The sequence below is a fragment of the Lemur catta genome, chromosome 17, assembly GCF_020740605.2.
Source record: "Lemur catta isolate mLemCat1 chromosome 17, mLemCat1.pri, whole genome shotgun sequence".
Classification (NCBI taxonomy): Eukaryota; Metazoa; Chordata; class Mammalia; order Primates; family Lemuridae; genus Lemur; species Lemur catta.
This window is the reverse complement of record NC_059144.1, coordinates 14,481,656-14,508,161: the sequence shown is the minus strand read 5'-3', so window position 1 is coordinate 14,508,161 and position 26,506 is coordinate 14,481,656. Positions and strand designations below refer to the sequence as shown.

Genomic DNA, 26,506 nt, shown 5'->3' with positions numbered 1-26,506 from the left:
GAGAAGGTGGAAGGAAAGGAAGGATAGGAAAGGGAAGGAGGAGGGCAGGAAGGAAGGACTGACATGAGAAAATGGCCTCATTATTCACATTTCCCTGGGCCAGGGAGGAGCCAGGCAGTGCCCAGGGCACTGGGAGCAGGCAAGAGAAGGACAACAGGGTGGAGCTGACCAGCAGGAGGGTCCTGGGCCCTTTCTGCTGCCCCTCCAGCAAGGGAGGGACCGTGGAGACCCCCGCCCTCTGGGCCAGCGTCCATCCTTTTGCCCTATCTCAGTCTCCAGGACTTCACTACTCATCTCCCGCACCACTGGGACTGACCTTCACGGTGAGAAGGAGGCACCAAAAGGTCACTGCACTCAGCAGTCACGTACCCTGTGGGACACGCCTGATGCTGCTGTCCCTCCTGCAAGAGAGCGAGCCCACACATCTTACCCCATGGAGGGCCTCCAGCCAGTGCATCAAGGCCTCTGCAGAAACCCCAGGGCCATAAAAACAGACCAAAGACTCTGTGAGTTCCCTGCCACATCACCCAGGCATCTCTGCCCACCAAGCTGCCAGCCCCTCAGTGTGGGTTCCTCCCCCAATCAGCCAGTTATTCTTCAAATCCACCCCACTAATATAAAATAATCAAGCCCCACCCCCATAACCTGAAATCAAATGCACCCAAAAAACCTTAACAGGGAGCTGTAGCTCAGTGCTCTAATTTGCTTTTTATTTTTATTTATTTGTTTATTTTTTGAGACAGGGTCTCACTGTGTCGCCCAGGCTGGAGTGCAGTGGTACCATCATAGCTCACAGCAACCTCAAACTCCTTGGCTCAAGCCATCCTCTTGCCTTCCTGAGTCACCGGGACTATAGGCACGTGCCACCATGCACGGCTAATTTTTTTCTATTTTTTGTAGAGATGAAGTCTCCACTATGTTGTCCAGGCTGGTCTTGAACTTCTGGCCTCAAATGATCCTCCTGCCTTGGCCTCCCGAAGTGCTGGGACTAGAAGCATGAGCCATTGCACCTGGCCTGTTTTGCTTTTTAAAGAAAGTTTCACAAGAACATTTCATTTATTAAAATAATTTCTGTAAAGTCTTTCAGAATAATAAAATTCCTTTTCCCTGCTTGAGTAGCATTTCAAGTGGAAGTACTTTTATTTCAAGGCACCGTAATGAGCTCAGCTAAGAAATACCTCTCCGTCCATGTGTGAAAATCCTAAAAAAAAAAAAAAAAAAAAAAAAATCCTACACGGTGATCGTGGCCATCAGGAATATGGAAAACACACTTTGGTAATATGCATGTGACTGTGTCTGATGGCACGTGTGTTACAGGGCCTGACATCACCACCATAATTGACAACTTTGGAACGGACCCTACTGTGCCCATGTCCCAAAAGGACAGAGAGGTGAACTGAACACTTGTAATTAAGAAGAGCCAGTGGGTCGGGGGACCCTCAAAACCAAAAATCCGTGTAAACGTGGCAGTGTTGGCATCTCTCCCCTCCTGCTTCTCTTCCTCCTCACTGCTTCTCCTCCTCCTCACTCAAGTGGGTATTCTCCTGGTGTGTGGACGTCAGCTTGCTCTGCAAAAGGGCCGCCAGTTTTTTGGATGTCTTTTTGAGAAACGTGCTGCCCGGGTGGGCGCTGTTCACGTGCAGGTACAGGTCCTCCTGGGTGGGGCCCGTGTAGCCGCAGTCCTCGCAGACGTAGAGCTTGTCCCTGCGTTGCTTGTAGGCGTACTGCTGCTGCACCCCGTGAATCTTCTTCAGGTGGGACTCCAAGGAGCAGCGCTGGGTGAAGGCTTTGTTGCAGACATCACATTTGTAGGGACGAATGCCTGCAAGGACGAGGGGCAGACATATCATCGGTTGGTCACAGCCAAGCCAGAGCCTCCCGACTACAAAGCCACTAAAAATCATGAGCAAGGATTCATGGCAACATGAGGAAAATGAGACAAAACTGTCTACAAAGGATCATAACATCTGCACGGGCAAACCTAGCACAAAGGGGTGCCAATGCGGCAAAAAATGCCACCTGCCTTTGGGAGGAAGATTTTTACTCTTCCAGCTTGTATGCCTTAGTGTTTTTATTTTATAGTGGGCAAAGTACACTTTGTTTTTATATTATTTGGTATAGGTTTCCCCAGAAACAGACCCTGAGACAAAGATTCCAGGACAAGTAGTTTATTTGAGAAGCGATCCCAGGAAGCACCTGTAGGGGAATGAAGAAGTGGGGCACGGAAGGAAAGGAGCCAGTCACTGTGGGGGGCACCAGGGCCCCATCCCGCTGGGCAGCTCAGGAGACAGCACAGAACACACCCTCGGAGTGATCCTGGCTGCTCCTGGGTGGAGCCGAGTCTCCCTCCCCGGCACGTCTGCCCGTGTAGACAGAGCGGGCTCCAGTGGGAAAGATCTCAGGCTGCGGGGGTGGGCAGCTGCAACCTGGACAGGTGTGCCTGGAAATGGCAGGGGCTGAGGACATCAGCAGGATACTAATGGCATCTGCTACAGTTATGAAAATCATTTCCAAACTAGATCTTGTGCTGGCTTTAGAATTAGTGGGACTTGCCTTCTAGCAAGAGTTGACATGTACAGTGTACACCAGGGAGCTCAGCTCTACCAAACCACAGTCATTCCTACCTCCATTATTGGGCGCTCACCCCGGCTGTGTGCAGTCAGAATGTCAGATAAAGACATGTAAGCGTAGACCGTGTGTGTGTGCATGTGTGTGTGTGTCATAGACTATTTAGATGAGCTTGGACAGCACAGTATTTTACATACTTGCTAGAGCCTCTGAATAGCCTGGATAATTTATTAAAATCTTAACTCATTTCTCCTAAGACCCATTCAGTGGGTCTGGGGGGGTCTGGGGTAGGGATCAAGAGTTTGTATTTTTAACAAATGTCCCTGAACATGCCAATGTTTAATTGGCTTTTGGGAACCACCAGTGGTGAGATTCTGGTTCTGGCCCTGCCTGAGGTCAGGTAAGTTAATGGCAGGGCAGAGACCTCAGACCACACCCAACACCCAGTGTCCTGCACTGGCAAAGGCCACCCCTTGAGCTGGCAGCTGGACAGGAGCCTTGCAGTCAAACAGAAGGTTGGAATGGGTCTGTATGGGCCCTCATCATCTCAGAGCCTAGGGACAGGAGGGCTGCTACCTGCGGGAAGCCCTGAAGCCTCGTACAGACTCCTGGGCCTGCCTCAGGGACCCCAGGCACTAGGTCTAGGGCTGGAGTTAGGAAGCTGCATTTTATTTTTACATTGAAAAAAGGCAACTAGTTGTTCATATCTAAAAGTATTATGCTCCCAGGCTTAAGGTGCAAAATAACATTAAATTAAAAAATAGGCCGGGCGCGGTGTCTCACGCCTGTCATCCTAGCCCTCTGGGAGGCCGAGGCGGGTGGATTGCTGGAGGTCAGGAGTTCGAGACCAGCCTGAGCAAGAGTGAGACCCCGTCTCTACTAAAAATAGAAATAAATTATCTGGCCAACTAAAAATATATATACAAAAAATTAGCATGGTGGCGCATGCCTATAGTCCCAGCTACTCGGGAGGCTGAGGCAGAAGGATCGCTTAAGCCCAGGAGTTTGAGGTTGCTGTGAGCTAGGCTGACGCCACGGCACTCACTCTAGCCTGGGCAACAAAGCGAGACTCTGTCTCAAAAAAAAAATAAATAAAAAATAAAAAATAAAATAAATAAAAGCTCCCTCTTTCACCCCATGCATCTCTTCTTCCTTCAGTCCCAACTGTCAACAGTTTCTTGTGATTCTTCATGTTTTCAACAAACTATATATATATATATATGTGTGTGTGTGTGTGTGCACATATATATATATATACACATACACAAACACATATACATAAGATTAATAAATATACTTAATTGCTCTGGGTGTGGCCTGAGCAGAAGTTTAAAAAAGCTTTCCCAGGAGACTATGGTGCAGCCAAGCATGAACTGGAGTGTTCTGAAGAAACGCACATTTACATAGGCACAAGCATGGATGGCCCACACATGGATGGCCCACGCATGGATGGCACACACATGGATGGCACACACATGAATGGTCTACACATGGATGGCACACACATGAATGGTCTACACATGGGTGGCACACACATGAATGGTCTACACATGGATGGCACACACATGAATGGTCTACACATGGGTGGCACACACATGAATGGTCTACACATGGATGGCACACACATGAATGGTCTACACATGGGTGGCACACACATGGATGCCATGCACGCAAAGCTTTGGAGAGAAGGTCTGGAGTGTGGGGAAGGCCACTGTGTCCTTTTTTCTCTCTCTACTCACCACCTCCAAACACCTGCTAGTATTCGTGATAATTTTCATATTAACTGTGGCTCTTTGGGCCGTGGGATAACAGACCTCCCACCTTTTCTCTTAAAACTATTCCCGGGCTGAGATTAGGGTGATGTGAGGCAGGCCTCTGCCTCAGGCACAAAATTTAAGAGCACAACAAAAAACTCCGTGATCAAGGTAAAGAATATTTTAAGGCACTATTTTACAAAACAAAATATTGAATGAATGGATAAACCCCCCTGGCCCTAGAAAAGACAGGCCACCTCTTTGGGACTAGTTTTCCCGCTTTAGCTTTCACGTTTGCACTGTAATGAACACTTTGTGTTTCTGGGGGCCTTGGGCTCATAGGGTGGCAGACAGCTGGCTCCCACCACCCCTGGCAGATCAAATGACAAACCTGACTTCAAACCTACAACTCATCAAAACAGGAATTCACCTGGAGACCAGGTGCTCCTTCCAATAGTTAATGGAAATAACCTGCTGTTGTGTTGAAACATCCAAACTAAAAATATGGGGAAACCAGCACACTTACATCAGGCTTTAACCTGGACACAACAAAATTCAGAGGGTTCCCACCCCCAAAAGTGATCTGGAAGGAGATGTGCCCCCTAGGAGAGGCCAGCCACGCCACAACTAAGCCCACTGTGCACAGGGCCATGTCTCTGTCCTCTCTCCATTCAGCATATCCTCTGAGCATTCTCTGTGGGGTGAGCACCCAGCAAGGCCTGGACAGCACAGGCTAGAAGATTTTAAAGCCCCATACCATAACGACAATGGAGAGTGGGGAAGACAGCCATGTGGGATCTTCTTCTAGGGAGGGGGTGATATTTGAGCCTGGCTTGGAGGATGAGTGACTTGCAGACGTGGAGATGGAAAGTAACGGTAGGCCCTGAAAGCTCTGGGTATGGCATTTCTGACTTTTACAAAAATATGCTGCTCCGCACCCCAGCCCTCCTGTCCCTCCTCACCCCCGTGTAAATGCCACCATTTACACCTCACTCATGGGTGCAGGCAGACACTGTCATGTGGAGAGCCCCTTGGAGACCCTTTCTAGACTTGGGAACAAGCCCCTCCCTCCTGGAGAACCCCCATCCCCTGGGCAAGAGGGTCTGATGCTAAACCCCACCCCTGAAAGAAACATGGGGCTTACCCATCCTGATGCTCTCGAGCAAAGGCCAAACTTGCCTGCATCTAAGCAAGATATGAGAACTGAAAAGTACTGTGTCATGTGTGCACCAGACATCATTAACGTACTGATATCTATACAAGTACCAGAGTCCAGGGCCATTGAAAAGCCAGGCACTGCAGATCTGCCACTCATTAACTGAGTCCATGTGCAGGTTGCTTAATCCCCTCCATGGCTCAGTTTCCTCACCTGTAAAATGGGGATCATATTCTTACCCCTTGTATAGCTGCTGTGAGAATTAGCCAAGCTATGCCATATTCTCAATGGGATACAGCTTCAAGAGTTTACAATCCAGCTCAACCTGATGCAAATATGCCCCATGCATAAGCTGGCTGGTAGGCACATGAGTAGTTCATATTTGTTTTTAAACTACACCTATATGTATACTTTTTATATTTGTATGTGCCTTTTTGGGGTATTATTTCACAACAACAAAAAAAGATAATTTTTAAAAATGTGATCACTAGGTGGCTGGTGGAGGAGAGAGGAGACTTCTTACAGTCTACCCTTTTGGATGTTGTACCAGAGTCCTGTATGACCTAGTCCTAAAAATATTGTTTGCTGGGTTACCAAAAAGAGTTTCTTCTTTTCAACTTTTCTACTCCTAATAGCGAATCAAGCTTCATATCACAAATCCCCAAAGAAAATTCTTCATTATTGGAACTTTCTGCTTGCTCTCCTTGCTATATAGCTCAACTGCTCCTTTATCCAAACGTGAAGATTTTTATAGGTTTCCTGTGGGAGTGGACATTTACAGCAATCTCCTTGGAAGGCAATTTGGCAATGTCCATAAAGAATCGTAACGTGTCTACCCTTTGGCCCAGAAATTCCACTGCAGGGAAATGATCCTATAGAAAGACTCACGTAGGTAGGCAAAAGACATACAAAATATATTATTGGTAGTATTGCCTGAAATTAAAAAAACAGAAATCTGGCTACTCGGGAGGCTGAGGCAGGAGGATCGCTTGAGCCCAGGAGTTTGAGGTTGCTGTGAGCTAGGCTGACGCCACGGCACTCTAGCCCGGGCTCTGTTTCAAAAAAAAAAACAAAAACCAAAACACAGAAATCTGCAAATGGAAACAGATGTCATCAATTGGGGAACAGGAAAAGTACCATGCCTTCACACTGGAAATTTTGTCACGATTTCCTATTAAGAAATACCCTGACATTTGTTAAAAAAAAAAAAAAAAAGTGAGGTATATCTACCTGTGCAGATACAAAACAAGCTCCAAAATATATACTACATGAAAAAAGCAATGTGCATCCAAAACTTCTAGGGGGAAAAAAAATGAATAGTGGTTTGCTTTCAGGAGTGTAAGTGGGACCTGGTGTGAAAAATTAGGGAGTCCTAATTTTTTTTTTCATTTTTTTTTTTGCCCCTAATGACCAAATTACTTTTTTTTTTTTAGCTAAAACATAAATTAAGATAAAATGAAAATAAAAAATAAAACAATGAGGAGAGACAGTTTGATAACTAGAGAAGGCAGTGCTGCAAGACAGCATTCAGGCCACTAGGGGCAGAGGTCACTTAATTCCTTTTCCTGCATCTGCCCTACTTCAAACTACTTCCAATCTGCATTTTTCCCAGTCCCGTCAATTCTTCCCTTTAGGCTCCAAACAAAGACACCATTGTTTTGTCTTCTTCAATCAAGATGGGATTTGTTAGCCTTCTCCTCCCTCTCATCTTAGCCCCTGACGGAAGATAAGGAGAAGATAAGGCGAGAGGCATTCCCATGGGCCTCCGACAACACTGCAGACCAACACTGCAGCTTGGCCCCCGCCCCCTCCCCTGCTCCCTGACCTGGAGGATCTGAATTCCTTAGCTTCTTCTCTCTATGGAATCCAGCAGCTTCCACAGGAATGGCATGTATCTTGAATGAGTCAGAGTGTAAAGTCATAACCAACATGGGTTTATGACGTCCCCGGCCAAACCTCCACCCAAGACTGAGTGGGGAACCCCACTCCACTGTTTACAGTGGCTTACTTTCTTCTCTATAGCTTTTTATACTGTCTGAAGTCTTTTATAGGATAAGCTGTCATCTTACAAATGAGCAAAATAAAAATACTTTTCATAAATGCTGTACTTGACCAAGCCTGGCCCCAGCATGACTCTGCACTGTCCGCACGTTCCCAGGTGCCGCTGGACTGCGGACCACACGTTGGGCAGGTCATTATTTTTTACTCTAAAATACCGATCTCCCCCTCCCCCATCAAAAGCGAATCATTTACTTCAACGGATAGCCATTCTTAGGAAGTATCCCAGCTGGTTCAACCGAGAACACTTAAATAAATCCAAAAGAATATTCTATAAAAACAGGCCCATGATGTTTTTCCCAGGCTGTGAACTGAATATGCATTCATTTCTTGAAAGCTCACGCCCCCTCTGTTTTGACTTGAGTTGGGTCAGCAGGCATCATTTCCCACCTTGGCCTCAGGGACCCTGTCAACGTCACTGTAACAGAGCAACTCCTTGGATTATGTGTAGTGGATGCAGCTGGTTCCCACCCAGACCCCTGGCCTGTGGCCCTGCACATCCCCAGCTGTCGTGTGTGTAGTGGCAGCTAACAGGGCCTGGTTGTGTCTTCTCTAAGGAATGGGCAGCGGGTGACTGACCTCCCAGATGCCTGGGGGGTATGCCTGTCTTCAGCCAAGGTCTGGCTGAAATGGGTGCAGAAATGTAGCAGGTCAACTCGGGGGTCCATCATTCACATGCCAGAGCCCCCTGGGGTGGCTGAGGCTGGACTCCAGCTGAGAGCACAGCCTCTGCCCTGTCCTGCCACCCTCCTCCTCCACCCTCAAATCCAACCTAAGACAATCTGGAAGCCTAAGACAACCTAAAGCCACTTGTTTGCTGACATATTTTCACAAAATGTTATGGAAGTTTTTCTGCACCAGTTGGTTTCCCTCTTTCAATCTTTAGCCAGATGTCATTTGACTAACACCCCCCTTCCCATCACCCACTCTCTTTCTTTCTCTCTCTCTCTCTCACTCTCTCTCTCTCACACACACCCCCCCCCCTCTGATTTACCTTTTCTTGGAGAAGTCTTATCCAAAAAAGAAGTTCTAATCTTTTCTTTCATCTGCTTGGATATTAATGCAAGACATTTTCAGGCTCTAGTTTCCCTGGATCTTTTTCAAGATGTTTCCTTGTGTTTTGAGTCTTTCCTTAGATGCCCTGTTCCCTCAGTAGTTGCAGGGGATAAGAAGAGATTGGGGTGGGGTGGGGGGTGGTGGTGTTGCAGATTAACCCTGATTCTCTCCACTGTCTTTGCCCACTTCACCTATGTCATAGCTACGATTCTCCAGAGAAGTGCCCTGGGGTCCCAGATAAGTCTTTAAATTGGTCACAGCCTGGTCGAACTGGACTGCAAGCAAATGTACCCCTCATTCAACTGTCTGCTGTATTTATGGTAAATGTTTATATCTTTGTTTTTGACTAAATACAAGATTACTTACAACAGTCAACAGCAAAACCCCAACATTCAGAGCTCAGTCAAAGGCCAAGACCAAATGCCCACTGAACTCTGGTGAGATCTTTTGGAGCCAGTGAGTTTGGTTCACATGAACTAAAACAATGTCCAAGATTTCCACATTTTTGCTCACTGTACTGACTGTCCCTTTCGGACAGAGCTCAAGAGATGCAGAGCTGGCCTGTTCTTCCCGCTCACAGCACCATGGCCCGCCCAGAGTTTGCTACCAGCTGATGTGTGAAGAAGCCTCTTTCTGGTCCATGATTACTTGGAGGCACATCTCCATCAGAAAATAGATCAAGGCAAGGGAAATAAGTCCAAAACATTGTCATCCAAAATAAGTCCAAAACAATGTCATCATAGCTCACTGCAACCTCCAACTCGTGGGTTCAAGCAATCCTCCTACCTCAGCCTCCCAAGTAGCTGGGATTACAGGGATGTGCCACCATACCTGGCCAATTTTTCTATTTTTTTGTAGCGATGAGGTCTCACTACATTGGACAGGCTAATCTTGAACTCCTGGCCTTAAGTGATCCTCCTGCCTTGGCCTTCTAAAGTGCTAGGATTACAGGCTTAAGCTACCATGTCCAGCTGAATTATCATTAAATTTTTTTAAATGGTTATTTGTAGATTGCAATTATCATAGTCAGTGTTGTCCAATAGAAATTAAAATGCAAGCCACTTTATAATTTAAAATTTTCTAGTAGCTTCATTAAAACAAGTAGAAAGAAGGAGGTGAAATGAATTTTAATAATATAGTTTGTTTAACTCAATATATCCAAAACATTACCATCTCAACATGAAATCCCTATTAAACATTGAGATGTTTATGTTCTTTCTTTGCATTAAGTCTTAAAATCTCACATCCGTTTTACACTTCTAACACACCTCACCTTGGACCAGCCACACCTCTGGGGCCCAGGAGCCATGTGTGGCCAGCGGCTGCTGTCCCGGCCAGGACAGCTCTGTTTTCCATTCTTGGATGCCGCCCAAGTGCCAGCCTTTCCCCTAATGGCATAACTGTGTAAAGGCCTTTGGGAAAGCATCAGGTGGAAGATGTTTTTATTCACCAACTTAAATGAGAGTCATAAGAGTCACCAGAAGAGCAGGAGATGGACAGAACCCGGGCACCTCCGGCCGGGTCCGAGGGGGAGCAGGTTCTTGCTCACTCTGTGGGCAGAGGATATCACTGCACCACTGAACCCACGTGCTCACAGGCTCCTCTGCAACCTACTGAACCCCAAGCTGGAGTGTGCGGTTCATGGTAGGTCTGAGTTTCCCTTTATCTCACCTTCCTCCAGAAGCAAGCAGGCTTCTAGAGACTGCAATGGGGCAGGCTGGGGATGCCCCCTCCTCAGGGAGGATGCTGAGAAAGGCGCTGGGAGGCAAAGGGGGCAGAGGCGGGGATTCTAGAGAAGATAAAAGATCATGAACTCTGGGACCAGCCAGTTATGGTTCCCAACTTCACCACATAAGGGTTGTCTGAGCTCCCTGAGCCTGGTTTCCTCATCTGTGAAATGGGGGTAATAACAGGACCGACTTCTTGGGGCAGTTTGAGATGACAGGAGACACACTGAGGGCCTGGCATGAAGGACAGTGACTGTGCTCAGCTTGCTTCCGTCTGAAGGAGCTGTGTTACCTTCTGAACGGTCTCCCAGTCTCTGCCGAGCCACCCTCCTCACTTGCTCACTCTTCTGCCTCCCAGGGGCAGACACTGTCAATGCCCCACCCAGACCCCTCATCTCAGACAGTCCCTGCGTCTCTCTGCCTAAGGATGCTCCCCAGGAAATCAGACAGTGATGGGACAGGCAGCCGGTGGGGAGAACCGCCTGGGAGCTGAGGGTTCTAGGACCTTGGACCCCCAAGCAAGGAGGAATGGGGGTTGATAGAGCAACCTGGGGTGCATTCCACGTGGTTCTTTAGAGGGTCCCCAGCAGGGTTGTGCCCAGGCTGCCCACAGTGATAACCCACTCATTATTAACATGCTCTGATTGGCTGTCTTCCCTCCCTTCCTCCCCTTCCCAGCCCCCACTACGTTTCCTGGGATCATTTCCCATATAAACCCCTCACACCCAATCCTTGCATCAGGATCTGCTACTAGGGCAGCCCAAACTAAGACACTCGCCATCTGCAATGCCCTTCCTCCTCTGTCCGACTGTAGAAATCTTGCTCATCCTTCAAGGCCCAGCTGAAAGGCCACGTCCTCTGAGAAGCCCCCCTGGTATGCTGTCAGAAACAATGCACCTTCCAGGAGTTTCCACTGGTATGTGCCACTTTTTCTTCGGTCTGGCACATCTGCTGTTTCGCTGTGTCACCGTCAAATGTCTGAGTTATTTCTCCCTATGTTGGCTGAGATCTCCATGAGCACAGAGCTGAGTCCTAGGGCCTGTTACACCTCACGTCCTCAGGAAACCTCTGCCAATTATTGCAACTTTTCTACTGCTACTAATTAATATTTACTAAGCACTTACAATGTACGAAGGACTTTATATGTAATTTTTATCCCCAAACCTCACAACCGTCCCTTTGGGTGATAGGAATTAAAATCATTGTGCCCATTTTAGAGATGGAAAAACTAAGGTGAAAAGACAGGTAATTTAGACAAAGTCTCAGAGTCAGCTAACTCAGACCTGGAGTTCTTCATTACTATGTGACTGACTCAATTTGTAAACTCTTCTCTGAGGAGCTGTCAGTGCCGAGTGTTTCTCTTAGTCCCCATTGATGGAGAATTAATCACAGATGAGGCAACTCCATCAGCTCAACGTTTGCTCCAGCTGAAGGTACCATGCTCCCTAAGCCCCCTTCACTTTGTCCTAGAGGCCACGGTTGGGGAGTGATCACAGAGTCTAGCAGGCAAGGAGCAGAAGAAATAGGCCATGTCCTCAAGGACATCCCCAGAGAGGAAGAGCCGAGAAACCCTCCAGGGCAACCACTGACAAGCAACTTCATGAGTGGTTCCCGTATCCTCCTGCCCCTGGGGTCAGGTGCCCACGCGCCCAGCCCACCAGTGCCCCACCACTCCCTAAGCATTCTCCCCACCCTGACCTCATGGCCATGTAGAAGTCAACCTTTTACTGATTCACTGGTGCTAGGGATTAAAAAAAGAAGCCTTATAGCCAGACCCAAAAGAGTACACACTATAGGATTCCAGCTACCTCACGTTCAAAAATAAGCAACAGTAATTTCATGGTGTGAGAAGCCACGATAGTGGTTCCCCTTGGAGGGCAGGAGGGAGAGACTGGGAAGGGCAGTGACTTCTGGGGGCTGGAAATAGTCCGTTTTTTGGTCTGGCTGCTAGTTGCATAGGCGTGTCCACTTTGTAGAACTTCCTAAATCCGTTGAGCTAAGCACTTAGGATGTGTGCACTTTTCTGGATGTATGTTACACTTACACGAAAAGTTCATTTTGGAAAAAGTTTTTAAAAAGGAAAAAAGAAAAGAAACATTTTAGGATGCCAGCCCACTCTCCAAGGTGGAGGTCACTCTTCCCAGGCCCGGGAGGCAGCACGAGGCTGGTGCTCTGAGAGCAATCAGGTGTGATAGGAACTCTAAAGAACATGGGGTGCAGGGGACCTAAGAAGGGCCCTGTGGGGGCTGAGTAGCTGGGAGCCCCATCTGGAGGGAGGACCGAGCACTTTCCCAGCCCCACCAAAGCGCCAGGGGAAACCCTAAACTCTGAGAGGGTCCACGGGACTGCAGACAGCAAATCCTACGAGGCTGTCAGGGGAGGGTGGCAGCCTGGATGGGGCTGCGTGGGTGGCCATGGGCTGGGGTGATCTGAGGTGCCTTGTGACAGGATGAGAGGCTGGGCGGGGACAGGATGGGATTTGAAACTGGGACCCAGACTGTGGCAGCTCTGCACGCAGCCCATCGAGATGAGAGATGCGGAGTCTGGATTTCATCCTGCCCAGAGTCGGACATTTCTTAGCAGGGAAGTGGCATCCTTAGAATCTCCTCAAGGGGTCACTCTGGCAAAGGTGTGGACTACGGGGCTCAAGCAGGGAGGCCGAGAGGCCAGACGTTTCTAAGATCAAAGTAACGAGGCTGTGGACAATCAGAGGGGCTGGGAGGGAGGCCAGAGGGGACCTGGGACTCTGTGGAATGGACCCACATGTCACATGTCAGGAGACACAGGAAGGTGCGAGGGGAGGGAGGCATTGCCCGCTGGGCTCACGCAGGAGGCTCGGGTCAGCTGTAAGGGAGCTGGGCATTTCCCTCTTCCCATCCCTCGGGAGGAACAAGATTCTACTCTGAGATAGGCTGACTTTCCCAGAGAGAGGCACAAAATACTTGCAGTGGGACCACAGGAACCACATTCCAGCAGCCAGGACCAAGGAGGCTGCACTGTGACAGCCCCAGTATCTGTGTCATGCATAGTAATTCTCAGAACACTTCCAGCCAGTGATTTGTTTTGAGCCTCACTAGAACTCATATCATTATGCCCATTTAACAGGGGCAAAAAACAGGCTATGACAGGTGGCTTGCCTGCCCAAGGTGACACAGCCAGCAGGTGGCAAAGTCAGGAGGTGAACCCAGACTGGGGGGTGCGGGAAAATGCCCCATCCTGTGACCTTTCTAGAACGACATTCTCTATACTCCCCACTTGGTTCTCTGGTGGGAAAGGAACAGGAAGTCTTGGCCAGAATAACAAAACCAAGCGCAAAGCACATGCCCCCTGCTCACCTGTGTGCGTGCGGACGTGTCTCTTCAGGTCGAAGGTGTCATTGAAGCCCTTGCCGCAGAAGGTGCACAGGTGTCTCTTGACCTGGTTGTGGCACTTAAGGTGACGGTTGAGCATGCGCTGCAGGCGGAAGCCCTTGCCGCACAGGTCACAGCTATGGGTCACCGAGTCGCCGCATGTGCCTGTGGTGAACTGGGACAGAGAGAGGCTGTGAGGGTCCCTGTGCAGGTGGGCACGTCCCGGTGGGCTCACCAGGGAGACCCACCTCCCTGTGTCTCTAGGTTTGGCCTGTCTGTGGCTTCTGCCCCTAAAATTTCCAAATAGGCTTTGGAGAAGGTGAAACAATAGCTGGCAGTTTCTCCCAGTATTCATTCTCCCCTTCTTCCCTAGAACAGAATTCTGATTTCTGGCTGGTCACACTGTCTTACAACAGCCTTACAACAGGCATGGTCGTGTAACTACCTGGCCCATGGGACAGAAATCTCCTTGGGGGGGAAAGAATGGTGCTTTCTCCCTTCTTTACTCGTTCCTGCTAGCTAGAGCAAACCCTCCAGGGCAACCAATGACAAGCAACTTAATGAGTGGTCCCCATATCCTCCTGCCCTAGGAGTCAGATGTCCACAGGCCCAGCCTACCGGTGCCCTGCCACTCCCTAGGCATTCTCCCCACCCCGACCTCATGGCTGGCATGGCCTTGCAGAGGTCAACTTTTTGCTGATTCACTGGTGCTAGGGATTAAAAAAAGAAGCCTTATAGCCAGACCCAAAAGAGTACACACTATAGGATTCCAGCTACCTCATGTTCAAAAATAAGGAACAGTAATTGGACCAAGAGGTGGAAGCATGCTTGATGACGTCATGGAGCCTGTTATAGATAGTCCCCAAAGAGCCACAATCCATTCCTTCCACCCTGTACCTGCAGGCTGTTCCATCCACTCAGAGATGGAGCCGATTCCCCTCCCCTTGAAACTGGGCGTACTTATGACCACTTGGACCAACAGAGAGCAGCGATGATGTGTCAGTTCCAGGTCTTAAGAGACCTTGCAGCATCTACTTCCTCCCTCTTGGAACCCAGCTGCCATGCTGTGAGGAAGGCCAAGCTAGCTGTGTGGAGAGCCAGAGGCCACATGGAGGAGCACAGAGGGGCCAGATATGAAGAAAGCCTCACTGGACCTTCTAGCCCAACCCAGGGCTGCTACCAACTGAGTGAGTGACCCCAGAGTAGGACGGCCTGAGCCGTGCCCCAGTTCCTGATGCACAAAATCATGAACACATAAAATTATCATTTTAGAAAGTGACTTGATCAAGATCCCCCAGCTTCATCATCAGTAAAACCATAACCAAACTCCAGTGTCCAGACTCCCTGCCTAGTGCTGTCTCTAAAGAAGAAAACTGAATCTGCATTTACGTGATGAAAAACAACAGATCTGACATATTCAAAGGTTACCAATTCAGATCCTTTACAAGATAGATCCAATTGCTCTGCCAAAATTCTGTTCATAAAAAGGCCTAAAAAATTTACTTTCACCCAAACATCATGAGCAAGATTGGTCCTTTCCTGGCTCCACACTCTCCTAGCCTCAAGTACCCTCCTCCTTTCATCCAGCCTGGGTACTGCTCTCCCCTAAGGCCCAGCTCAATTGCTCCCTTGATGCTGCAGTCTTCTGCAAATACTGCAGTCCATGCCCAGAGGGCTCACTGTCCCCCTTAGACCAGTGCCTTGCAGACGACAGCGTGCCCACGCCTGGGGGTCTTGTTAAAATGCAGGTTCTGCTCCAGGTCTGATGGGGTGTGCCGTGCTGCATTTCTAACCAGTGCCCAGGAGATGCCACTGCGGCTGGTCCACGCACCACACTTGGGAAGTGGGGCTGGAATGCTAGCCCTCACAGAGTTCATACTTCATTTCATCTCCCTCTAGGGGTTTGTTACACACACAGTTCAACTCAAGGCCTTCAGGACACCCAGCAAGTGCTCACTCACGTCCCTGCCTCCCTACCCCATGCCCCATAGCTAGCCCGAGGGCCAGCACCCAGCGCATGTGTTGATGGGCAGCTGGGAGCAGCTGGCAGGATGCAAAGAGACTCAAGGGAGGCACAAGACCCCCGAACAGGGTTTCCCAGGCTGCCTCCTCCACCAGCAGTTCATGGTCATTTGCTTGGAGCCTAATTTGCTTCAGTGAACACTGACAAGTGCCTCATCTGCATGCAACGGCCCTGTGCACAGAGCTGGAGGCAGCACAGTCACTGAGGCCATTGACATCTAAGAGGCCCAGGTGTAATGGGAACTTGGGAGGGCACCCTGGACATGGAAGATGCTTCCACAGGAAGTGAGCTCCTCAGCCAGATAAAGATGAGGAGGAAGAGAGGGGCCATGGCAAAGAATCCCTCCAGGAGAGGATGGTGGGAAATGGGAACTGTGTGCAGTTCAGCAAGGCTGGCCTGAGCCTGGGAGAGCAGCTGATGATGACAGCAGTGGTGGCTGAGAAGGGCAGGGTCCCCTAATGGAGCTGGAATATAGTCAGAGGGCAGGAGGGAGCCATGGAAGGCAAGGGAAGACAGCCACAGGGGTTGAGTCTGATGACCCAGTGGGAGGCTGTCCTGGATCCCCAACTGCCTCACTTCCCAGAACAGTTACTATCCCCACCCCCACCAAATGGGAAGGGAGGGCCTGGCCCTTAGCCTGAGGGAGACCCCACTGTGCACAAGCCTTTCCTAGCTCCTCACCCAGCAGTCCCCATCCTAGTCACTGCAGCCCTGGAAGGGGTGTGAAAAGGCGAGCTATGGCCCTCTAAGTACTTTGCGCTTCTCAAGGCCAAGTCTACACAGATAAAGGACATCTAAGAGGTAGTGAGAGACTAATGAAATAGAATGTAGACAACCAACCTTGGTAACTCCAACTAATTAAAAATTAATTCCAGGTAAAAGCTAGAACTTTCTTTTGGAAGTCTTCTTGAATGTGCCCAAGGACTCACCAGCCACAGTTAAAACCCGAACTCTTGTTTACTTTAAACGTTTTGGTAAATTCTTATTTTTAAAAGGCTCTGCATGTAATATGGATATCTTCCGTTATAGTCCAGAGTGAAAATCTCAAATCACTGGCATTATTTTGTTTGGCAAGAATAAAATCTTGAAGGGCCCAGAGAAGGGAAATTAGTTGACAATTTAAGGGAGTTCAGGGCCAGAAAATCATCTGACCAAGATAAGAAAGCTTTTTAGAATAGGGGAGAAAATGGGAATGGAGAATGGGGTTGGAGACTGAGGTGCCTCATCGACAGGAGGAGCTTTCTTCTGTTTTTTTTTTTTTTTTTTTTTTTTGAGTAAAAACAGAAATTCTCCAAGTATCCCTGAGCAGAGGCAATTTTTCCATTTCTTCATCTTCACCTATGACCCCATATGACAGCATAGAAAACCGAGTCACCAAGAAGTGGCTCATTTAGAGAATTCACTCTGAGGTGGATCCTCCATTTCCTAAAGCCCCACTTGCCACACTTATGACCAATCCAGCCACCAGACATTAACAAATCATATTCAAAGTCTGAAGAGAGCCTTGTTGAAGAAAGATATAAGGTTAATTAAATGACTGATGAAGCCAGACTATTTCACTTTCCAGAAAGGAAGGGATATTTGTAAGATAAATTGCTAAACATGAAATGTATTACAAAAGTGTATTTCATGTGTCTTGTGCCTTGAAATTTGGTCTGTAATAGCAAAAAGCTGGAAACTACCTATATGTCCCTCAACAGGGACTTATTGAACTTCCAGCCATGTGAGTGAACCCTAATGGATGTCCAGTCCAGTCATGCCCCAGAAGACCCCAGCTTAGCTATCATCAAGAGAAACTCCAGGCAAGAACCGCCCAGCAGAGCCCCGTCATTCCACAGAAGTGGGAGGTATAATAAGAAATTATTTGGCTACCAAATTTGGGGTTATTTGTAAAGCAGGAATAAATTAACTGGAATAGTAATAAACACATGAATCTCTCCAGAACACCAGATCTGCCACATGCCTAAGTGTTCTCGCCCAGGATGGGCTGCATGATACAGAAGATACATCTGATTCCTGGAATGATGTCCCATGGGCCAGAGGGCTGGTTCTCCTTCCCTGGATCATGGGTCTGCTCACTGGGCAAAACTTTATTATGTTTACACAGGCTTGTACCTAACACTTTACCTCCTAAAAGTTCAAAAAAGAGTTAACCAATTTTATCTTGTTCCTCCACTCTACAAGTAGTAGACCAAACTTAGTTAATCTTAGTCACAGAATGATAGTGCAATAGAGAGACAAGAAACGCTGAGGGATCGAATACAAACCTAGACCTGGCTAGCTGTGTGATGTGAGATGTCATTTAACACCCGTAGGTCATGATTTCCCCACATATAAAACAATAAAATGGTATCAGATGGTCTCCTCAGCAGTAAAAGAAGCTAAGAGCAGGGTCTGTTTTCCAACTTTCTAAGTTCCATTCCTGTACCACCACTTACAGACTGTGGGATGTAGGCAAGTTACTTAACTTCTCTGAGCCTTAATTTCATCAGCTGTAAATCGTGGATAATATTGATATTTGCCTCTTGGAAATAAATTAAAGAATTAAATAAGAAAACCTACTTCAAAAGGACCTGGTGCTCAATAAGTCCTGTTATAGTTAGACCAGCTCCAAAATTCTGTGATGCTAAAAAAAAGGTAATTCATCAAAATTCCTTGTTTCTCAATTTGCTTTTGAATTTTTCTCTGTAATGGCAGAAAAAGGGAACTAAGATTCAGAATGAGCCACAAGGCCTCCCTTCTTCATCCGCAACTCTGTGATCTCAAAAGCTCTGAAAACCAACATTCTCATACTTACCATGAGAGAAGGGAAGATACCGTGATCATGAAAACCAACATTCTCACCTATTTCCCTTGCCAGGGAAATCTGATCTGAGCTGATGGAAAAATATGCACAGACTTTATTCTATCAACATTCATGTGTTTTGATACAGAAATTATTAACATATTTAATTATAAGGTACTGCTCCAGACCCACCAGGGTGGTTTTATACCATGCTACCTTCTGAAAAAGCTTAATAGTCTCATCCTTAATCCAAAATTAACGCCTTGCAAAAGGCTTATTAACGAAGTGGGGAAACTACCCTAGATGGTGGGAAATAACATCAGTCTGGAAATTAATTTGGAGCAAGAAAGGTAAAGAGAGAATGAATAACTCTCCAACCCCACAGCTTGGTGCTTTTCTGTTCACTGTCCTGTTTTCTGCGGGGTCTCAGCTTTCATTTTAAAAAACACACAAAATTCTCCTGAAATTCTCCTGAAATTCTTCCTCTGAAAAACAGACCTCTGCAGCAAAAACAAACCAATCATTGTATCGGGGCTGCTAAAAATGTCAGGAGCATCCAGGGAGGCATGGACTTCAGCTGACTAACTTCAAAGCTGGCTGAGATCACTTATCTGTCAAACTTCTAAAGAAAAAACAACAACAAAAAAGAACAACTCTTTATTTTCTGTTGATGCCTCCACCAGACAAGTTCATGAAACTAACGGTCCCATTTCCTGTGGGAGGCTACTCTGAGTCCAGGTCTATCTTCTGGTGGCCATTTGGACAAGATTGCCACTGACATGTTCGCTATGTTTGAATGCTCAAAACATGCCAAGCATATTTCCTCAACCCCTTTGGGATTCAGACTCCCCTCCTGGTCCCATGTGCCATTTCCTCAGGCTTTACAACTCCCCGGCATGGCAGGATGGAGAATCTCCTTGAACGCAGAGATGACAATGGAAATATATCCTTATAACCCCGTAGAAGAAACTGAGGCTCAGAGATCTAACCTACCCACGGCCACATGATTTATAGTTGCCCACACTGAGATTTTTAATGTCTTGGTCTACTGTTTGCAAAACTTGTATCTATACTTCTCTTAGGATAGGTCCACAGCAGGTCTGGACATGATGAGAGGGAGGGGGAAGGGGTATGAACACCTTGTTCATCTCATATGGAGAGGGATAGCTTAAGATTCCATAATGTCAGACTGTCAACACCAATGGCTAAGGTGCCAAAGCCACTTGTTGAGGTGGCTACCATACTGGAGAGTATAGTTGTCCCGCAATGCAATACAAAAATGCTGAAAAATTAAGCATCCTTGGGTTGAGCTTTGCCATAAACAACTGTGAGGAACTCAACAAAAACTCTCTGGGATTTCCCTTTCCCACCCTGAAAGTAAGGAGATTGGGCCACATAAGCTTTAAAGGTGCCTGTAGTAGATCCTATATGGACACTCAATTATCTATTCCACCTCCTTTTGGTGGGCCTTCTTGTACTGCAGAAGCTAGAGAGTTAGAAACTACATTTCCCAGACTCCCTTGCAGCTAAGGTTTGAGCACCGTAGGGAGATTTGAATTGCACCCTGAGTTCATTGCACAGAGGCAGGCAAGAGGCAGTTCTCTTACACTCTGCAATAGCAGAAGCATCATAATGCAGGAACAGACACCCACAGCTCCCTAGGTGGCCCAGTTCTGCAGTGTGGCTCTGAGAGTCATTTCTGAGAGCTCAACTTGGCCTTTCTTTAGTGCATTTAGTACCTTTCTCTACTTAAACTAGCTACAGTGGATTCTCCTGTCTGCAGCTAAACTCATATAGTCCTTTCCAAAAATAAAAATTCACTTTGCCTACATTCAAGTTTAAAACTGATGCAATGAACACATATTGTTCTCTTATTTCTCTTTTTCCCCCTTTTAATTAATTTAACCTTTATCAAGCATCCATTCCAAGCATTTTTCCAGATTTCCCTTTTCTTCTTCCTTCCTACATTCTCCTCCAAATGCTGTCACTCATGTCTAGGGACTGTTGACTTCTTCGCCTCCCTATATTCTTTTTTTTTTCTTTTTTGAGACAGAGTTTCGCTTTGTTGCCAGGCTAGAGTGAGTGCCATGGCATCAGCCTAGCTCACAGCAACCTCAAACTCCTGGGCTTGAGCAATCCTACTGCCTCAGCCTCCCGAGTAGCTGGGACTACAGGCATGCGCCACCATGCCCGGCTAATTTTTTCTATACATATTTTTAGTTGGTCAGATAATTTCTTTCTATTTTTAGTAGAGATGGGGTCTCGCTCTTGCTCAGGCTGGTCTCGAACTCCTGACCTCAAGCGATCCACCCGCCTCGGCCTCCCAGAGTGCTAGGATTACAGGCGTGAGCCACCGCGCCCGGCCTTATATTCTTGTTCTATGTTGACGTATGTCCTGTGGTGAGTCAGGTGTTACTGCACTGGGGTGCTGGGGAATACAAGCCCAATAGGAAGCATTACCTGGCTCTGATGGATCTAGAGTTGAAAAGAGAAGTCTGGTTGGCCAAATGTGGAGGCAGGAAGATGGTCAGCAAGTTACAAGGGGGTAGGGGTAGGGGCATTCTGTTCTGTCTTCAGAGACAGAAGACAAGAAGGAAGGAGTCTGAATGGAGCTTATGTTCCCCTTCCCAATATGAAACAGACAGGGCTTTAAAAACTACTTAAATCCAAGATTCCTAGCAATACTTAGAAATAACTAATTGGCCATCATTGGAGAATTCAGGTCAACCAACTTATCTTTGTTTATAAATAAAAGTAAATAAAGGGAATCAAACATTATTCTGCCTTTCCTAAATGAACCGTCCCACTGGGAAACCACACAGTAGATGAGGGGAAGTATCTTTCTATAGAAATACATCAGCTAATATGGAATATTGCTGTTTTTAAAATTTTTTTTTTTGTAGAAATGAGGTCTCCCTAAGTTGCCCAGGCTAGTCTCAAACTCTTGCCCTCAAGCAGTCCTCCCACCTCCACCTCCCAAAGTGTTGGGATTACAGCCTGGGCCACCACACCCAGCTTATTGCTGTGTTAGAACACCAATAACCCAAAATATTTAGGCCCTGAGCATCAACAGCTGCTAACATCACAAAAAGAGAGATAACCAGGCCAGCGTGGTGGCTCACGCCTGTAATCCTAGCACTTTGGGAGGTCAAGGTGGGAAGACAGCTTGAGTTCAGGAGTTTGAGACCAGCGTGAGCAAAAGTGAGACCCCTGCCTCTACACAAAATAGACAAATTAGCCAGGCTTGGTGGCGTATGGCTATGGTTCCAGCTACTTGGGAGGCTGAGGCAGAGGGATAACCTGAGCCCAGGAGTTTCTAGGTTGCAATGAGCTATAAGGTGCCACTGTACTCTATCCCAGACAACAGAGCAAGACTCTGTCCCCAAAGGAAAAAAACAAAAAGAGAGAAAGAGATAACCAAATATTAAGTGCCTCTTGATAGAACAGACACCTCCATTGTGACATACTCTAACCAAAATAAAATAAATCTGATCAAGCATATAGAGCTGTGTTGTCCAATAGAACTTTCTATGGTGATAGAAAAAAAAATTTCTATTCTGTACTGTTTAATACAGTAGCCACTAATCACACATGGCTACTGAGCACTTGAAATGTGGCTAATGCAACTGAGGAACTTAATTTTTGGTCTTACTTAATTTGAAAAGCAGCTCAACTGTAGATCCAACTACCCTTTTAGAGAAAACCTAGGGGACCGAGGAATGTCAAACACTGTTGTGATGCATTCAGCAAAATCCAGACTGTTGGGAATTCTACAAAACAAATTCCCCAGAGACATACTGCTCTGCCTTTGATTTCCTAAGTTTCTCTACCCCAGGGCTAGAGACCTGCAAATGGGTCACAGCACAAAAGGACTCAAAGGGACCTGACATCCTTTCCTGAAGGTACGTCATCTCCCTACCCCAATCTGTTTGGTAAATTACAGAATCCTCAGTAGTAAAGAAACACTTTCACAGCCCGCCCTGAGGCACACAGTCAGAAGGCTGGTAGGCTGGGAAAGGCCACACTTCCTAACTTGCACCTGGGATTCCTTTCCAGCTCCACTCACCACAGTCAGGTTGTTGAATCCCATATCCCTGCTGCAAGCAAAAAAAAAATATTAGATGTTAAAACTTGCTCTATGTTGCTGTCAGCTAACCTCCTATTAGGCCCTGTTTCCTGCCCTTCAGCCACCAGACCTGAGTCCTTTCCACACTCCAGCTGTGGGGCTCAACCCATGCCTCCCTCAGGCCTGCCCCTCTTCCTTCTCCATAACCTTCAAACCCACATCAAGAAACCTTCCCCACTCAGAACTGATCACACTTTTCCGTGTGCTTCTGGCTTGGCATTCACTTTCCTGCAATGGAGTTAATAATATTGTATCTCCCCCCAACCCAAATAATATCTACAATTAGTGGGCACATACCATGTTCCACTCTTAACTCATTCATCCTCACAGCTCTAGGAGGTAGGTACCATTATTACCCCCATTTTACAGATAAGGAAACTGAGGCCTAGAGGGATGAACAGCTTGCTCAAGGTCACACAACTAAGAAGAGAAAAAGCCAGAGCTCAGATGCTTAACTGCTACTGCCGGACAATTCTGCAAGGAACACCAGGGTGGGAGCATTTTTAGCTCCCAGCTGCCTTGTACATGGCAGGCACTCCATAATGTTACATGGGATGAGTGCTGCCTGTCTATGCCCAGCACTTGCCCAAACCTGCCCTTCCTGGGAGCCCACTGCCCAGTGTCTTCAACTTATTAAAACTAAGTCATTAAAACAATGCACTAAGTATGGGCCTCATTCTTGAGTTGCTTTCCTCTTTTTCCGCTAAAAAACTAATTCTTAGAGAAACTCTGTGGGTTCAACATTCCTTGCAAAGAACTTGAGGCAGAGAGAAGGAACCTGAACATCCTCAGTAAACAAAAACTCCCCTGCTAACTATGGAAAGAGGGCTCCTTGTTAACGGTCCGGGAGCAAACTGTGCCACTCCCCTCCCCCCAGCACACAGGCAAGATCTTGGAAATAAAATTGGTTTACTTATTCCTTTAATCCAGCGTTCCAATGGCCTTGTTCACCTCAGGCAGAAAAGACAGATCACCTAAAATGTTGGTTTAAGAGACTGGATCTTTCTCATCTACCACTACCTCTCCAGGGGAATCCAGGCATTTGGGGAACAGAGGGGCAAATTGGCTACACAGACTCCCAAAACAACGTTGCAATTGTCCTTCCAGCCTTGCATAAATATGCAAGTGGGACACAGTAGAATTTCCCGAAGGGAAAAGCTACTAGCCTCAGGCAAACAATTCCCTCCCACTTAACCCCACCAGGCCCAGAAAAGCTTCAGGCCTGCTGACTTTGAGCCTCAGCCTCACACGTACCGCTAAGCAGCGAGCCCGCACAGTGCCGGGCGGCATCCTTTAAAGAGATCTTTTCCTTGGGATTCCAGCTCAAGTCTCAAACTTCAATTCATAACCAAATGCGCCGGGGCCCACCCCAGAGGTAAACCCTGGGATCCAGGAATGTGCATAGGGGAGGGATGGCCTCTCCCAGGAGAATGCGCGCTGCTTTCTCAATCCGCTGCAAACGCCAGGGTTTTCCCTCTCCGCTATACTCCACTCCCGGCCCGGGCGGTGGGTACGCACGGGAGCACCCTGGAATTACCACCTATACCCAGGGCCTTCAGCGCACACGGCGTCGCACTATGGCCCACTAGCCTAGGAACTGGGTCATGTGATTCATAACCTCTCCCCCCCCACTCTCCCCCTCAACTCCCCACCCTAGCTCCAGCTGAGTCAGTGGAATAGGATTCCTTAATCTCGGGGGGGTAGCGGATACCTTTGAGTAAGGCCATCATGGAAGTTCTGCCCAGGAAAGCGCAGGTGAGCGTCCGGATAAGACGTTGTCTACACTTCCAGAATACTCAAGGGGGCCCCCCGAAGCGCGACCATAGAGGGGAACAGATACTCCAACCCATTGAGGTAGAGGCGCTAAAGAAATCTGCAGGTGAACCCTTTTACCCATCAATTTAATTCAAGAAGATTTGAGAGAAATGACAAATCGAATGTGCCAAGCACAGACCTGGCTAACAGGCAATGGGAATAGCTGTTGTGAGAGGCCTACTATGTGTCAAGCTGCCGCCACTGTCCTCAACACAAGGATGACTGGGAAACTCTCAGAATCACAAGGCGCAAGGAATTACATCCCAGAGGGTGGCATTTCGGAGAGCCCGGGTCCCTCCTTTCCGATCCCAGGAACCCCGACAGCTTGGTTATTCTTCAAGCCTTGTGCGCAGAATGGGCTGCTGGAGGAAGACGCCTGTGTCTGAGCCTTTCCGGCATTTCCAGAGGCCACACTAGGCACCAGGCTTCAGGCGGACCGAGGCCACTCTCAGAGCCGGCCCCGGGCGCAGCGGCGCGGGCGGCTACCCAGCCTGCCCGAGGACGCGCCGAGGCGCCCTGGCCGCGGCCCAGGGGCAGGTGCAGGAGCGGCGCGGCGGGCGCCTGGGTGCGCGGGCGGGCGCGGCAGGGAGGGGCGCGGGCCCCGGGAGCCTGACGCCAGGGCGTGGTGCAGGTGGCGGCGGGGGCAGAGTCGACACCGTACCTTGATTTTCGACCTGGCAACCGGGCGCTGCTTCGCCGCCAGGTGTCCATCGGGGCCCTCGGCGTCGCCGGGCTCGGGGGTTTCGCGCTCGGGGGCGTGCGGGGACGAGCTGCTCTCGGCGCCTCCAGGCTCCCCCGCGCTGCTGCTGCTGCTGCTGCCGCCGCTGCTGCTGCCGCCGTCGCTGCGGCAGTCCTCGTGGGGGTCGTGGAGCAGGCGGCCCAGGCCCACTGTGGAGAGAGGGGCCGCGCCCCGACACACGCGTCGTCAGGCTCCGACGCCCGCGGCAGTTTCACCTGCGGGCGGTGCCGCGCCTCCCCGCCCCGGACCTGGGCACCTCGCCAAGTGGGCAACGTCGCGGGGGTGGGCTAGTAGGCCCTGGCTCGGCCCCTCGAGCTAGTTTGGGGTGCTGGAGGCCGCTCCTCAGCATGTGTCCTCAGTGCCGGCCCCCGCGCCCACGAGGAACTGAGGGCCATGCGCGGCGGAGGACCCCGCGCGCCAAGTTTCCTCTCCGGGCGGGGTAGGCGTGTCTGACCTCTCCCCGGCTAGCCCCAGAGGGGCTGCTGGACCTTTGTGCACCCTCATGAGAACGTGGGATCAGAGGTAGCCCCACCTGGCTTTCAACCCCTTCCCGGGCCACCTCAGCCCGCGCTGCAGCCAACGGTCCCGCCGCAGGGCAATTAGAGGCTCTCGCTAGGGGGAAGGGGGCGCCGAACGTCCCGGGCTTCCCAGCCTCTCACTCCCCACCCTCCCCCGCCTGGAACGCCCCTGCATGCCCCTCGGAAGAGGGGGAGGAGGTGGGGAGTCCAGCCCCCGGAGAGGAGCAGACAAGACCCGCCACCCCTTCCCCCACCCGGGGGCCCAGCGCCCAGGCCCGGCCCCCGCGCAGCGCTCACCTGGGATGTAGGTGTCTGCCCTTTTCTCATCCGGGAGCTCATCCCAGCTGCGGACCGAGACCCCCGGGCTCCTCCTCTTCACCAGGAAGACTTTGGGCATGGTGGGGTCCCCTCTCCCGATTGCAACCCCCTCCTCCCAGCTGCTTCCCGCTAGGGGCGGCGGCGGCTTGGTCCCCGGCTCCTGGCGGCCGGAGCCCGCCTTCCCGCCTCGCCTGCCCTCTCTCTCCACCCCCAGCCGCGACGCGGCCCAGGCCTCTCCCCCGCTCGCCTAGCGACTCCCAGCCTTCCGGCTCGGCGACACCTATGCCTTAAATCGCGGGTGAGACCACGCCGGGGAAAAAGTTTCATAAGGTGGAATAGAAAAGGCACCAGGAAACTTAGGAGTGAGCATGCGCTCTGCAACATAACGGTGTCAACAAGCTCGCTACCTGTCCGACCGGTTCCGGCGGCCGGGGCTGCCTGTTCCAGCCCTTCCTTAGGCATGAATGTTTGCAAAAGAATTTAAAGTCTGTTCTTACCCCCTCCCCTTTTAAA

At 49.1% G+C, this 26,506-nt stretch overlaps 1 protein-coding gene across 1 annotated transcript; it reads right to left on the bottom strand.

Annotated features, from left to right (window-relative positions):
* Window positions 1-1,116: 1,116 nt before the first annotated feature.
* On the bottom strand, window positions 1,117-26,404 carry OVOL2 (ovo like zinc finger 2). Its single transcript, XM_045529123.1, has 4 exons — window positions 25,973-26,404; window positions 25,080-25,306; window positions 13,655-13,844; window positions 1,117-1,822 (listed from the first exon to the last, which is right to left on the bottom strand). The coding sequence occupies exons 1-4, from the start codon at window positions 26,070-26,072 to the stop codon at window positions 1,506-1,508; spliced, it is 834 nt and encodes a 277-aa protein (XP_045385079.1). The 5' UTR covers window positions 26,073-26,404; the 3' UTR covers window positions 1,117-1,505.
* Between the last annotated feature and the right edge of the window lie 102 nt (window positions 26,405-26,506).